Source organism: Lontra canadensis, unplaced genomic scaffold, assembly GCF_010015895.1.
Source record: "Lontra canadensis isolate GAN:19392208 unplaced genomic scaffold, GSC_riverotter_1.0 scaffold51, whole genome shotgun sequence".
In the NCBI taxonomy this organism is placed as follows: Eukaryota; Metazoa; Chordata; class Mammalia; order Carnivora; family Mustelidae; genus Lontra; species Lontra canadensis.
Genome location: NW_022631045.1, coordinates 13187109 through 13201605, shown reverse-complemented (window position 1 = coordinate 13201605; position 14497 = coordinate 13187109). Strand labels below are relative to the sequence as shown.

The following is a 14497-nucleotide window of genomic DNA, read 5'->3' as shown; positions in this document are numbered from 1 at the left end:
TTACCCAAGTGGCCTGGAGTCCAAACAGGTGATTTCTGCTTAGCGCTCCCTCTTGGAAGCCTGTCATACACCTGATTTCCAAAGCAGGCTCTCAGAGTTGTGTTTTTGAAGAGGAGGGTTCACATATCAACTACAGAGCATCAACTACAGAAATATTGAAAGGTCTTCAATGTTAAAGCAAATTTCTCTGTGTGAAAGGAGGTGTGGAAAAGACGACAGAGCAGTTTCCAGAATGAGGCTCTATTTACCTCCTGGAATTAGAGAACCAGAACAAAGTCGTTTCTGGAAGAAGAGGTTTGGGTCCTGAGCGAATGCAGGAAGATGACTGAGTGGGTTCTACCCTACTCCTCTTGTGTGTCATGTGGATGTGCCAGCTCAAATCTCTGGGTATTTTTGCACAAATCTCTTTACTACTGTCCCCTCTCCCCACCAATGTATACACTGTGCATCAGAATTCCCCACTAACTTACTTTTTGGTCTCTACTTTCAACTTTCCCATGTCTTATGCCCTTACTTAAAAAAAAAAAATAACACACATACTAGACTTCTTTTAAAAATGAATCAGTGTTTATACCTCCAGCAGATTGTAAAATGTACATGTCCAGGTATCATTTTAAATTAGTAGCTGCCAAACTGATAAGGAGTAAAGAAAAGTCAGGCTTTTTCTTTTTTCTTTTAAGTCAGGGTAGGAAGTTGGCTCGTCAAAGTTTTTACTGTGGAATCAAGTTTTGATAGCACACATACCTACCCCACGCTCATCTAGCCCCAAGAGGGGACACAAGCCAACAGGGTCAGGTTTCAGAAACGACCCCCATTTCACCATGTACCTTCCTCTCCCACTGTTTTGAAATGAGAACCATGATACTATATCATGGGAGACAGGCCAGGGCCGAGGGGTGACATGGCTTGGGTTCTCACACTCTGGGCATTCTGGGGGTGCATTCAAGTTCCATGACAGAGTGGCCTCAAGGACAAAAGGCCATTCATTACCCACATGCACTAGTGGTGTTAATCAAAGAAGTAAATCTTTACTGGTTAGTTCCTTAAAGTACACCTTTTGGCATAAGCAGAATTTCTAGAAAGTGCAGAAGAAAAAATCTTAGCCCCTTGAGAGTGTCTTAAGTTACAGAAGAAGCAGCCCGGCTTTGTGTTGGACCTGCTGTCACTCTGTCACTTGCCCCTTTTCTGTCTTTGTGCTGCCACCTAGAGAGAAAAGGAAAACATGTTGTATTCTGGCAAGCCGAAGTAGTCACCTTAAATCCCAAGCACTAGCTGCACCTTCTAGAACAAAGAAGCAGGGTGGGCTGTTTTAGTTCTGAGAAATAGCAGCCTTACACTTTTGCTTCTGAGGGAAGACTTCAGGTAAGGGATGGGGTCCCCGTCCTGGCCAGCCTCCCTTCCTGAGCTCATTCTGGGGCTACAGTTAGTCTCCTGTGGGAGCGTGCATGGGTAGGAAGCATATTTTCTTTCCACTGTGCAAAGGGAGTGAAATACAAAATCTTCACATCACCCAGATTTGTGGAATGAACACCATCATTTCAGAAGAAAACCAAAGATATAAGAAACATATGAAAACAAGGTTCTAAGTTGAGTAATTCTTAAACCCTCTTTCTACTCACTTCCTTTTTCTTTCATTTTGAAAGACAGATGCTTTTTTTTCCCTCTAAAAAGTAGGCCAATGTATAAAAAATAGATAAATGTAGATTTGCTGGGAGCAGTAGTGCCATTAGTGGCCCCTAATGTTGCTCTAAAGAATACCTTTAATGCGTTTAATGACGACATGCAGCTTTCTGACTGTATACAAGGTCAAACAATTTACTGTGCTGCTATGAAGTTCTCAAAAATATTTTTTTAAGTTGATGGAAATCATATTTCTATGCCATAATGTGGAGGAGTTGAGGTCAGACCTTCCCTAACCAGCTGCCTCTGCAGGACCCTGTCACCCTCTGCCCAGCCTCTTCCATAGACCGCCCCCTCACCCCACTCCTAGAGCAGAAACTTCTGACATGCAACTGACAGTTGCATTTCTAGTGCCTAGAATATTTGGCATGTAGTAGGTGCTCAGTATAAAGTCTTAAAGGGATACATGAATCTAAGCTTATCCCTGGGCTTTTTTTCTTTAGAAAAGAACAAATCACAAGACTAACTTTACTTGTATACATATTCTGATTAAAACACATGTGTAAGGTTAACAATTCTTTGAACATCTATGAAGTCAGTTCCTCTATAAATCATATTTGGTGATCCCTCCCTCTCAAATAGGCTTGATTAATGTGAGACCATCAAAATAACATTAACAAAAGTTCAGTAAATGTGAAAAGGCTGACAGCTGAATTAAAGATCTGACATGCAAATACACCAGCTGAGTAGCTTTACTTCAATTCTGGCCCATCACTGTCGAGGATAAATTGACCAGCAGAATTCATTTTGAATAGAGCAAGATGATATAGCACAGTAAATCTGATTTTTCCTTCCTTAAAATAAAATTCACAATTAAAAGACTTGTGAGGGAAAAAATGGCCATAAAGCTACACACACAATGGTATGAATAAGAAGCTTAGGTCAGTCAGTAGAAAGGAAAGAATCCTGGACTTGAGGGTAAAAGGGCAGCGGTGGAGCCTGCCACTTTCAGTCCGTGCCACCTACTTTCACCAACGTGGAACGGGGTATACCCCCTTTCCGGTCTACCTCAGGGGTTTGTTGTGAAGATCAGTGTTGCTACTGATAAATGGTTGCTGCAGACACCGTAAAGGACTATTAAATATAAAGTAGGGAACCTCTTTGTCAGTCTAATGACCCTGAAGAGTGTATGAATACCAGCATAGGAAAGGTGTATAAATCTTGTCATTTCTTGCCATTATTCAGATGAGTCAAAGCCAATGGCCATCTTCCAAGGACATTAAGAAAATGCCAGTGCCCTTCCCATCCTGGACCGGGAGCTCTCTGTCTTCCACGAAGAGACTGACTGCATCTAACTCTGGTGCTCTCCAAAGCTTGGATTAATCCTGGAAAGAGGGCCATTTGGGAGGATATATTTGATAACAGGTGTCTAGTCAAGCTAGGTCATCTTTAATAGCAGATGACGTGACTTCCCAGGTGTAACGGAAGTCAGTTCCTCTGGGGAGAGGGAGTTTGGTGTGGAGAGTCTGGGAGTCAGAGGTACTGAGCTGACCTTCTGGTTCAGCTCTTTATTAGCTGTGTGACCTTGGGCTTTCAACTGTAAAATGGGGAAATAATACCAATGGTGCCATACTGTTTCTGGAAGGAGTAATCACATAAATTCATGTGAAAAGTGCTTAAAACCTGCAAAGCACTTGGTCAGCCTTTGTTAGTACTTCCCGATAATTGTGCTCTTCACATTTCTTTTTACTACAAGGTAATGTAATCTATGGAAAATGAAGAAAAGAGGAGAGAGCCTGAGAGCCAGAGTATGGGGAAAATATAAATTGAAGATAAACCAGACATACAAAGAAAAGAATGTTGATAATCTGAGATCCGTTTCAGAAATATGTATGGTTTGACGAAAATGATGGAGGTGTGTGTACATAGCGGTTTTCTAGTTTGAAGAAAGTTTTAGAAACCTACCCCATATCAGCACATTAATCAAAAAGATAAACGATGTAAGTAATAGAAGCAAAGGGCCAAGGGATTTAAGCAAGCCCTTTCGGTTGGCTGTCACTATCCTGGCTGCTATGGTGCCCACCCTATGACTCTAGCTGTTGTGGGGGTTAAAGGACTTACACGTAGAGCAAAGAGCTCAGAACAGTACTACTCCAAGAAGGTGGTAGATTGGTTAATAGTATTGCATTATTGTAAATTTCCTGGACTTGATAATTATACTATGGTTATGTCAGGTGTTAACATTAGAGGAAGCTGGGTGAAACGTATATGGAAACTACTGTTTTTGCAACTTTCCTGTACATCTAAAATTATCTCGAAGTAAAAAATAAAGAAAAAGAAAAAGAAAGAGAAAGAGACCCAGAAGTGACAGCGATGATGCAACCAGTAGACATTTATGGAGTTATTGTAACTATAACAAAATATTTAAAGAAAACACAATGAGAGAAATGGAAAGACTTAAAAAAGAACCAAATAGAGCATCTAGAACTGAAAATTCCCATATTTGAAATAAAAATTCACTAGCTAAGGTTAATGGAAGATGAAACACTACAAGACAAAGTAAACTTGAAAATACAAGGAAATTGTCTAACATGAACATAAAATAAAACAAAATCCAGAAACTCAGTGAAAGGATGGTGGAGTATTATCAAGTGGTCTAACATACATGTAAATGAAGTCCTGGAAGCTGAGGGGGTGAAAAGAAAAAAAGCAGAAAAATATTTAAAGAAACACTGGCCAGAAATTTTCCAAATTTGATGAAAATTACAAACTCAAAGATTCAAGAAGCTCAATATACCCACAAACAAGTTAACACAAAGAAAACCACATCAACACATCATAATCAACTTGCTGAAAACTAGTAATAAAGAAAAAAATCTTAAAAGAAGCCCAGGAGGAAAGGGGACACCCTTTAATATAAAGTAGAAGAAATACAAAAAGTATCACAGATGACTCATTAGACATAACATGAGCCACAAGACAATGATTCTCTGACAGGATCAAAGAAATTACAAAATATTCAGCTAGATTAACTAAGAAAACAAAAAAGATACACATGACCAACAAGGTATGAAAAACGAAATGACTACAGATGCACAGATATAAAAAAGATACTAAAAATATGAGAAATAGTTATGCCAATAAATTTGACAACACAGATGAAACAAATACATTTCTTAAAAGACATAAAATTACTAAAACTGGCATATACACATGCAAAAGAAAATTAGAATAGCTCTATACCTATTACAGAAATTGAATTAGTAATTAAAAACTTCCTTAGAAAGAAAATTCCAGGCCCAAATGGCTTCATTTGTTGAATTCTGTCCAATATAAAAGGAAGAAACAATTACTAATCTCATATAAACTCGGAAAATAGGTGATGAGAGGATATTTCTCAATTCATTTTCTGAGGTCAGTTTTGCTCTGATACCAAAACTAGACAGAATTATTACAAGTAAGGAAAACCACAGACCAACATTCTTCATGAATGGAGATATAAAAACCCTTAACAAAATATTAGGAAGTAAAACACAATACTGTATATGAAAAGAATAATACACTATAGACCATGTAGGGTTTATCCCAGGAATATAATGTTATTTTAACTTTCAAAAATCAATCATTGTACTTTACATATTAAAAGACAATCTGTTCTTAAAGGAAAGCTACATGAGCATCTCAATAAATGAGGAAAAAATATGTGACAAAATTCATATCCATTCCTGATCAAAACTCTTGGTGAACTGGGAATAGGAGAGAAATCTACAAAGACCACACACATTGATGGATAGAAGGAATGAGCACATCCTGTGCCTAGATTTTGGTTTCTAAATATCATTCTCCATGAAAAGGAACCTTGGCTGTTTAGGAGAAAGGCTGATTCACAGCTTGAACAGAAACAGTACAAGCGCCTGGAAGATCTGGCACAGAAGAAGAAACCCACTGGACAAAATACAAAATCTACAATTCCATACTGATATAAGTTCATAAATGAATAAATAAGTAGAGAAAGAAAGCTATTCCTCTTAAAGAAAATGTCAGCTAAATATGAAAGAAATAAGTAAAGACAAAATGAAGGAGTTAGAAAAATCACCAGTCGATTCTAAACCTTGTCGGTGAATGATTGATAAGGAATAGCATACTTACAAGTCCCCGAGTATTTCCCACAAATTGCCTATTAATTACAAAGAAAAAAGTAGTAACTCTACAGTGGATAAACCTGTATCAAAGTGAATGAAAGTGAATGTCACTGGAAGTGGGTCACACTAGGGCTCCTGAGATAGTTCACTGAGAAAGACACATCGTTACCTCTGTGGGTACCCATAAGGTATTGCTTGAATCTAGTCAAGACGAAACGTCAGGCAAACTCAAAGTGCGGAACATTCTGCCAAGTAACTAGCCTGTACTCTTCAGTAATGTCAAGGTCAAGTAAGACAAAGACCAGGTGAGAAATTCTCCAGATTAAAGACTGTAACAATAACAAAAAAGAAGTCTCAGTGCTAAACAGTTTTACCATTTTCTTAAATATGGCCCAATAATAGAGTGTTCCTATGCAAAATTATTCCTTCCAGAACACTGGTCAAAATGGGAAGGTTAGCACGATTCTAACACTAAAACCTAACAGCAACATTGCTTTTGAATACAGAAGAGAAAATTCTAAGTAAAAGCCCAGAACAACAAATTAACAGCTAGATTTGACATAGCTAGCCCAGAAGCATACACTGTGGTATTCTTTATACAATGTCAGGGAGGGTTTATCATGGAACTCAAGTACAGTTCAACAGCGATAAAAACCCCCTCCACCTCAAGAGGTGCTAGAAACATATTTGATAACAACCAACACCAATTACTGATTAAAACTTTAAGGAAACAAAGTATGAAAGGAAATATCAAAAATAGATATTCTTTATCATATTAACAACAGCTAGTGTCAGAATTAATGGTAATATACATTAATCAAATCACAAATCAGACCGATTGACTACTATTATTACTCTTCACCCTGTTCTGGGTATTGTCACCCATGTAAAAGGATATAAAGGATATCAAAGAGGTATAACTATTAGAATTGCACCCATTTTTTTCCAAGATTACATACCTTATATATCAAAACCCCAATATGAATATAATAAAGTTAAACTAATAGTTTAGTAAATTGGTTATTTAAAAGATAAATATGTAAAAATATAGAAGTTTACCACAAAATATCCAGTTAGAAGATGTGACTAAAAAATAGATTTCATTACTAGACAAAAATACCCAGATATATGCCTAAAAAGAAGTATTTAGAACCTATATGAAGATGAAGAGCAAAATGGTAGCAGAAGGTATGGTTAGGATTTTAGCAAATATAGAAAAATCATACATTCCTAAACAGCAAAAAGGAATTTTATAAATATGTCTGTTTTTCCCCCAAATAATTTATGTGTCTAACAAAAATCTCAATAAGAAATCCCATTGGAACTTACTCTTGAACCCTGACAAAATAATTGTAGAGCTCTAATGGAAAAATCAACAGGTAAGAAAACAATCAAATTAGAGCTTTATCTCACAGCATATTTAAATATAAATTTTGTAGATGATTTAAGTAATTAAATATAAAACAAAAAATTATTAAAAAATCATAAGAAGTGACTGGTTAACTTTCCTGCAAAGGAAATGTATGTAAATCGATGTAAAGGAAAAGTTTATATATATATATATATATATATCTATATCGAGAGAGATATAGATATATATATATATATATATCTAATATATAATCAAGTGAATATATATATCTATATCTCTCTCGATATATATATATATATATAGTGGTATGTTACCATACACACACACACACACACACACATACATATATATGTGTGTACCTACATAAAAACCAAAAACATCTGCATGACAAAAAAATCATACACAAAATTGAAGACAATTTGCAGACCAAGAAAAAATTTATAATGAACACAGTGGACAAAAACTAACATCTTTAAGTTATAGAATATCTCTAAGAGTCCATAAGAAAAACACTGACACTGCCACAATTTAACAGAGGACATACACAGATAATTCTTTAGAAGATGATGAATGGTTAAGTAAATGTGAAAAATGTTCAACATTATTACTAATGGGGATATGTGAATTAAAATGACAATAAAATGCCTTTTTCCCCCACTTATTTGCAAAGCTAACATTCAAAGTTAACAAGGAGGCAGTGAATAAGATAACTGAAACGACCATGTGTTACAGTGTAAGATCCTGTATGCTTTCTATGAAAGATCTACCCACAAATACGTATTTGGACAATTCTGTTACAAACTGGAAAGCCCACATCTAAAATCCATTCTAAGGGATCAATAAAAGTTATGAACCAAACATTGACGTGTAATCTGATTCTTCAAAGAGTGAACACTTGTAAGCAATTTAAATGTCCAAAAGAGGGTCATGGACATTAAATAATCACATATCCAAATAATTAAAAAAGGACCATCATTAAAAAAGCATATTTATGAAGAATACTTTAGTAGCCTGGGAAAATGCTCACAAAATGATGTTGCCAAGAAAGAAGATGATAAAATTACTATTACAATTCCTTAAAAAAATTATTATTACAAGAACACGTGCCATATGATCTTTGGGTAATGTCACGTTGGGCGATTACAATTTTAATATTATGCATTTCTCTATTTTCTACAACAAACACAGATTCATAGGACAGAAAATATTCAACAGAAGATTTACTAAAAAGTCAAGGCTTTGAAAAAGTGGTGGTTTCTCTGATCGCAGTTATCGGCTTTCTGTCAGTATGCTGAAAATCATATTGTTGTCACTTCCATGTGGCAGAGTGGCTTAAAAGAACAGGCATACACTCAAATATTGTCACACGCCAGTTTATTGAGGAAACTGTGATGCTAGCTAGAGGTTAACTCTATTCACTTGATTACTTTTCATGATGTCAAACAAGAGTCTGAAGGCTACAAGCCATGAAGTTACACAATGACTTTCCCACATTTTGTTCAGAAACACAAAAACCAAATACCAAGAAATGTTTGACTCTGAAAATTGCCCTCATTTTTTTTTTTTTCCCCAAAAGGTGGTAATTAAGGGTCAGGAGGCACAGTGGTGTGGGGAAGGACAAAAATGGAACATGGAACAGGCAAATATTTTGGCTAGATTTCATTTTCCAAAGTTTCAGGTCTCTCCAATTTTTTTTTTAATTTTTTGTAGCAAAAAAGGAATCAATACTTTTCATTCCACTCTTGTCAACTTTAGCCAAAGCCTTCTGAGCTGCAGTCATTTTGCTATTTTTCTGTTAAGGAAAATAAGATAAGAATTATTACAAATGTAACTAACCTTTATAAATCGTACATGCAAATCAAACAAGACCATGCATGCATGTCTCAAGGTTCATGAAGAGAACTATTGGCTGCTAACATGCTTCATAAGGGAGTTATTATTATTATTATTATTTTTAAATCTGATTTCCATTCAGAATTCAGACCTAAGACACAAAATCCAGTAAAAGAGGCGGGAGACCAAACTGCCACCTTCTAAGGAGTGGAATGCTACAGCCAACGGTTTACTTTACGGGGATAATTCTGGAGGGTGTATGAAGTACAATAACACCAACAAAGGAGCTGACACAGGCGCGATGTCAGAGAGGAATGCCAGCTTGGCGGTTCTGCGCAATGAATAATTCACCACCATGGGCTGGTGCAATTTACTCATAGGCTCTACGGGAAACCAAGGACAACACTATTATATTAAAAAAATAACCCGTACCGAAGAGCATCCTGGACAAGCAGGATGACTGCCCCAGTTTTCCTCCAACAGAGAAATACTTGCCAAAAAGCTGACTTCAAGTAACTCTGCCTTTGAAATTCCTGGTCCCTGTGTTTTGTTTGTTTGTTTTGCTTTGATTTGGTTTTGTGCCATATCCTGAACTAGCACTGCCGGCAGATGAACAGCCGCTGACTCTGCTTCAGTGCATCTCACCTTCTCCAGCAGAAGCAAACCTGATGGGACTCAGCAAAGGGAAAAACTCATCTGTCTCCCTGAGAATGGGGAGACAAAGTCACTGTCAAAGAAGCTTTTAAAGGCACAGTATATGATCCCTGAAATCTTGCTTCTCACATTCTGTCACTTACATCTTAGGAGGCTTATTTTTTGGCTGGATGGTGAGAAGTGATGGCTCTTTGTGACCAGTTATCCTCCATATTTAACTGACACATCCTGGCCCAGCCCTATTTCCCTGGGGCTGTGCCCAAGTAGATGTAACAAAAAGCCACAGTTACAAGGGTGGGGCAGAATTAGTACTCGCAGAGAAACTCAACATCCCTGCTTAGGAAGCCATGGAGATAATTAGCTATCTTGTCAAATCTCAGCTGGGATTATCCCCCTGACATCACATGCCCAGATAAATTACATATAGATCAAAGAATAAAATCTATAAAAAAACATTAAATGCTAAGGAAAGAGAATGTTGTTAAAATCTAAGAGGACGTGAATTTATCTTGGGATGGACAAAGTTGAAGCATAAAAATAATGAGAAAGTCACAAGGAAAAACAATTCCTACATTTTATCCTCAGAAAAACTTAAAACTTTAAAAAATCGAATAAAAGGCTAAACACAAATTACAGAGTTATTTGTACCCTATATGTCATCAGGTGTTAATAATTCCTAATCTAGAATGAGCTCTTAAAAATCAACAAGAAAAACACTATCTCAATATAAAAAACGGGCAAAGGACATGAACTGACAACTTCTAAAAATGCAAACTGGCAAATAAGCATTTGGAAAAACAACTAACCTTTCTCATCGAAGAAATGTACCCTAATTAGACAGCCAAAAATTTTCAAGAATAAAAATAATATTCAGTGTTGTCAAGAAAGCAAGATGAGCAATCTTGTAGCAATAATGGCTGGAAATACAAATTTCTACATTTTTGGAAAGCATTTTACATATATATTGTGTATACACACATACAATCAATCATATATATGATTATATATATGATATATATAATATATAGTCATTTACATGACTATATATGATAAAATATATATGATAAAATCACATATATTATTATATATAATGCAATATATAGGATAAAATCAAAAGCATACACACACACACATATATATATTCTCTCAACAATCATGGAAAGAGCTCATGTTTTCTAAGCCCTTACTCTTAGTTCTAAATTGTGTGTAATGAAATAATCAGAGACACAGACTATAAATAAGAATGTTTATCACTTCATTAAAACAAAGAATGAAAAAGGCAGAAATAACCTATGTGTCCAAAAACAGGGGAATGACTAAATAGATTATATGCCCTATAGTGAAATAAAATAACACAAATGATTGAATATCATGAAACCATTAATAATTTGTCAGAGAATGCCTAATGACATGAGAACATTTTCACAATATACTACTAACTGAAGAAGACAGAACCCCAAAACTATAAATATATTAAAATGCCAATTTTAAAAGCTGTATATATTTATATAATGTATGTATTAGATAAAAATTTGTAAGAAAGGTTACAAAAATATTTGCTGGGCTGATTGCTGAACGGTAGGGTTATTAATAATTACTGTCATCATTATAAGTTCGGGGAAGCTTCCAGGCAGTAGAGTTGACAGAAAATGAGCTGTGGAAGCTCCCCCCGTCTGTTCCCCCCCACTCTAAATACACAGCAAAGTGTAGGCATGCTCTTGCTAAGTACAGTGCCTTGCCTTGATTCAGAAAAAATCTTCCTGGCATGACATATTCATTATCATTCATAATTTTGAATTAATTACTGAGTCACAGAAAGGCAAGTTCACAATCCTTTGTGGTTAAAATTGTAACATCAGAATCAATCAAGCATGAAATCACTCCTGGATGTCCTCAGGGCCACCTACTGAATCCAGGAATATGCCACTCCGGCTGGACACACATACCTTTTCAGTCTTCAAATCTTTCCTGTTAAACTTAGTGTAATCTTCTTTTGCTTCTACAGGCTCATCAGATAACTTTACTTTCTGCAATGTTAGAGCAGTGAAGTGATGTCAAATGTCACCTTGACATGTCAATCCATTTTTTTAAAAAACGGTGGGGTCCATTTGGACCCGCATCAAGGCCAAATGGAACAGTAGTAGACCCTGCAAAGGGCTTACTCTGCATTTTGTCAATTATCTGGGGGAAAGAAGCCACATATCCCTTCTGAGAAGCAGCGTCGGTGGTGGGGGGATACGCTAGGGTGAGTCCGTGACCTAGCCCATTGGGCAGTCTAGCGGTACTGATCACATATTTTGTATGTACCGGGACTGGGAGGCATTTAGGAGACTGCTGACTTACAGACAGTCTAAAGGGGTGAAGGCAGGCACATAAATCAAAGATAAAAATTCCCTCTAAGGGGGCCAGGAGTCCAGCCAGAAACACCACTTCATTCACCTTCTGGGCTGGTGTAATGTCCATTTAGGAATAAGGCACATTATTCTGTTATTACCATTTTTGTATAGCTTCATGTTCTTACCTCCTTTCAATTCAATTATCTCATTTTGTCCACACAGGGACAACCCTGCAAGGCAAGCAGCCAGCGGGAGAAGGAAGCACAGAGAGAGTAAACAAATGACTTAAGCCCACTTAGCAGAGGACAAGGAGTGAGATCTCCATTTCTGGACAAGAGCTCTTTCCATGAGGCCCAGTACAACTAAGTCCACATTTACTTCATGTTTTCACCTTTCACGTGGGCATTCTGTACCAATGAATGTGAGAGCCTTGTCAAAAGCTAGACTCTGGCCTTAATGTTCACATTATGGAAGGAACTGTGACACATTTACTATGTAAAAGGCCCATAACAGGGCAGGTAAGTCTTGATGTTTAACATAGAGAATTGACTGCATGTGACCACAACTTGGATTTCTGCAGATCTTCAAGCTCTTTGTGGAGACACCAGGGTTGAAAGACCCAATGTGGATCTTCCCTAGGAAATGCAGATTTATTCCCAGCCTCCCTCTTCATAACCCAGCATTTGCCAAACAAAGAGCTGTGGAGTTAGTTTTAAAACATGCCATGGCAGATGTCTAAAACCCAAAGGGATAAAACAACATGTCTTGAAATTCTTCACTGTAAAGAATCAGGGGGGACCTCCTGGAAATATAGAACATCATACGGCAACACTTTCTCTTGGTCACACAGCAATCTCCAGCAAATGAATCTTCAAAAGAAAAAGACTAGCTTATCACGAATGAACTACTACCAGCAAAGTAGGTATATAAGCAACTTTCTTAAGAATATGTTTCTACTTAAAAATTAAGATCAATAAAGGGCGTTTAGGTGATGCATATTTTTACTAGAAAAGTATCTTCAACCAGGAAAGTGGAACTCACAGGTCATAACGACGAAGGCTAAAATTGTCTCAAACTGCAAAAAGCTTTTAAGTTATAAGATAGTTTGTGTTCTGCTGTGGCAAAATGTTCTACTATAGATGTCACTATAAATGCTTGGGCATAGTCACTTTTTGCTGGTAAGACAAACGAAAAATGTCCAAGACAAGAGCTAAAGATGAAAAGTGCTTCTTTATAAGTATACAGAGGTGTCACATATACAGAGATGATGACTTGTTCAGGTGTTTTAATAGTATCAAACAGGACACCGGTAATCAGTGGTCAGAAAAAAGATGACTATGGTCAGCCTCTGCACTGAACTTTTTCTAATGTTACAGCACATGCTGATTATGTTTGAAAGAATCACAATTGTTACACTTATTTGAACTGTTCTTATTTAAAAGACCAAATAGGGGCGTGTAGAGTCCGACTCTTGATGTCAGCTCAGGTCTCTGTCTCAGGGTTGTATGTTTAAAGCCCGCGTTGGGCTCTGTGTTGGGTTTCATGCTGGGCATGGAGCCTACTTTCAAAGAAAGAAAAAAAAGACCAAATCACTACAGGTCTGGGGGGAATATTTCAGAAGAAACAGAAAATGGCTCAGAAAGACAGTAACAAAGGCTGCGACTGAATGGACACAGTTCTGGCAAGAGAAGAGCCAAGAGCAGAGCACCATGGGAATTAATGCCAGGATGGATCTTATTCTTACAGATGATCTGCAGGAAGGAACTCCAGAGTATCTCCAGTCCACTAACTGCACTCAGCTCTGCCAGTGATAAATGCAAACGATGGAAAAGCGCAGGGGCTGGAGGCTGAGTGTCGACACAGGCAAACATGGGATAGTAAGAAAATAATGCAAAACATATTAAGGATGCCAGGCTTTATGCTATCTTACACACAGATACAAAGACATCTAATAGCCACTGAAATGGATTTGCTGAAAACCATCAACTGTATGACTGTAAGAGTCGATCAAATCCCGGACGCAGACAAGAAGGCTGGCAGAAGATGTTATCCTAAGCTTGTTTAAAGGTGGTACATCACCTGTACAGTTTGCACTCCAGACACGAGAGCCCCAGCCAGACATCACAGACTGAGAGACCTCGAACAGCAACTAAGCAGCCCAGGAGATGAGGCTGAGGTTTAGGAGAAGCAGGACTGTGAGATCTAGATCAGGGCTTGGCAAACCGCCTGCCAGCCCAGCCCCGCCAGCCGCCTGTTTTTATAAATGAAGTTTGGCTAGAACGCCACCGCCCGCATCTGTTCAGAAATCGTCTGCGGCAGTCTCTGTGCTCCCACAGTGGAGCTGAGGAGCTGTGATACAGACCATCTGCCTTGTGAGGCCTCCAACTGTCACTATGTGGCCTTTACAGGATAAGTCTGCCGACCCCTGATCTGAATCATACACTATGACATCACAAACGATTTAAAGTTTGGAAATTAAAATAGGCAAACAGAAAACCGGGTTAAAAGTAAATGTAGGAAATGCATTACCCTGGATGGTA

The 14497-nt window shown here is 37.4% G+C and overlaps 1 protein-coding gene across 6 annotated transcripts in view; it reads right to left on the bottom strand.

Moving 5' to 3' along the window:
- Positions 1 to 551: 551 nt before the first annotated feature.
- Positions 552 to 14497, bottom strand: part of RNASEH2B (ribonuclease H2 subunit B) — a 63476-nt gene continuing 49530 nt past the window's right edge. For 3 of the 6 annotated variants that reach the window (XM_032874107.1, XM_032874111.1, XM_032874109.1), the window contains exons 10-11: positions 11568 to 11648; positions 8492 to 8926 (exon numbers count right to left, since the gene is read on the bottom strand). In XM_032874107.1, coding sequence (XP_032729998.1) covers positions 8831 to 8926; positions 11568 to 11648 — 177 coding nt within the window. In that variant the 3' untranslated portion in view covers positions 8492 to 8830. Of the gene's footprint in view, positions 1204 to 8491; positions 8927 to 11567; positions 11649 to 14497 lie in introns of those variants that run through there. The other 3 variants (XM_032874108.1, XM_032874112.1, XM_032874110.1) reach the window with 3 other exon arrangements.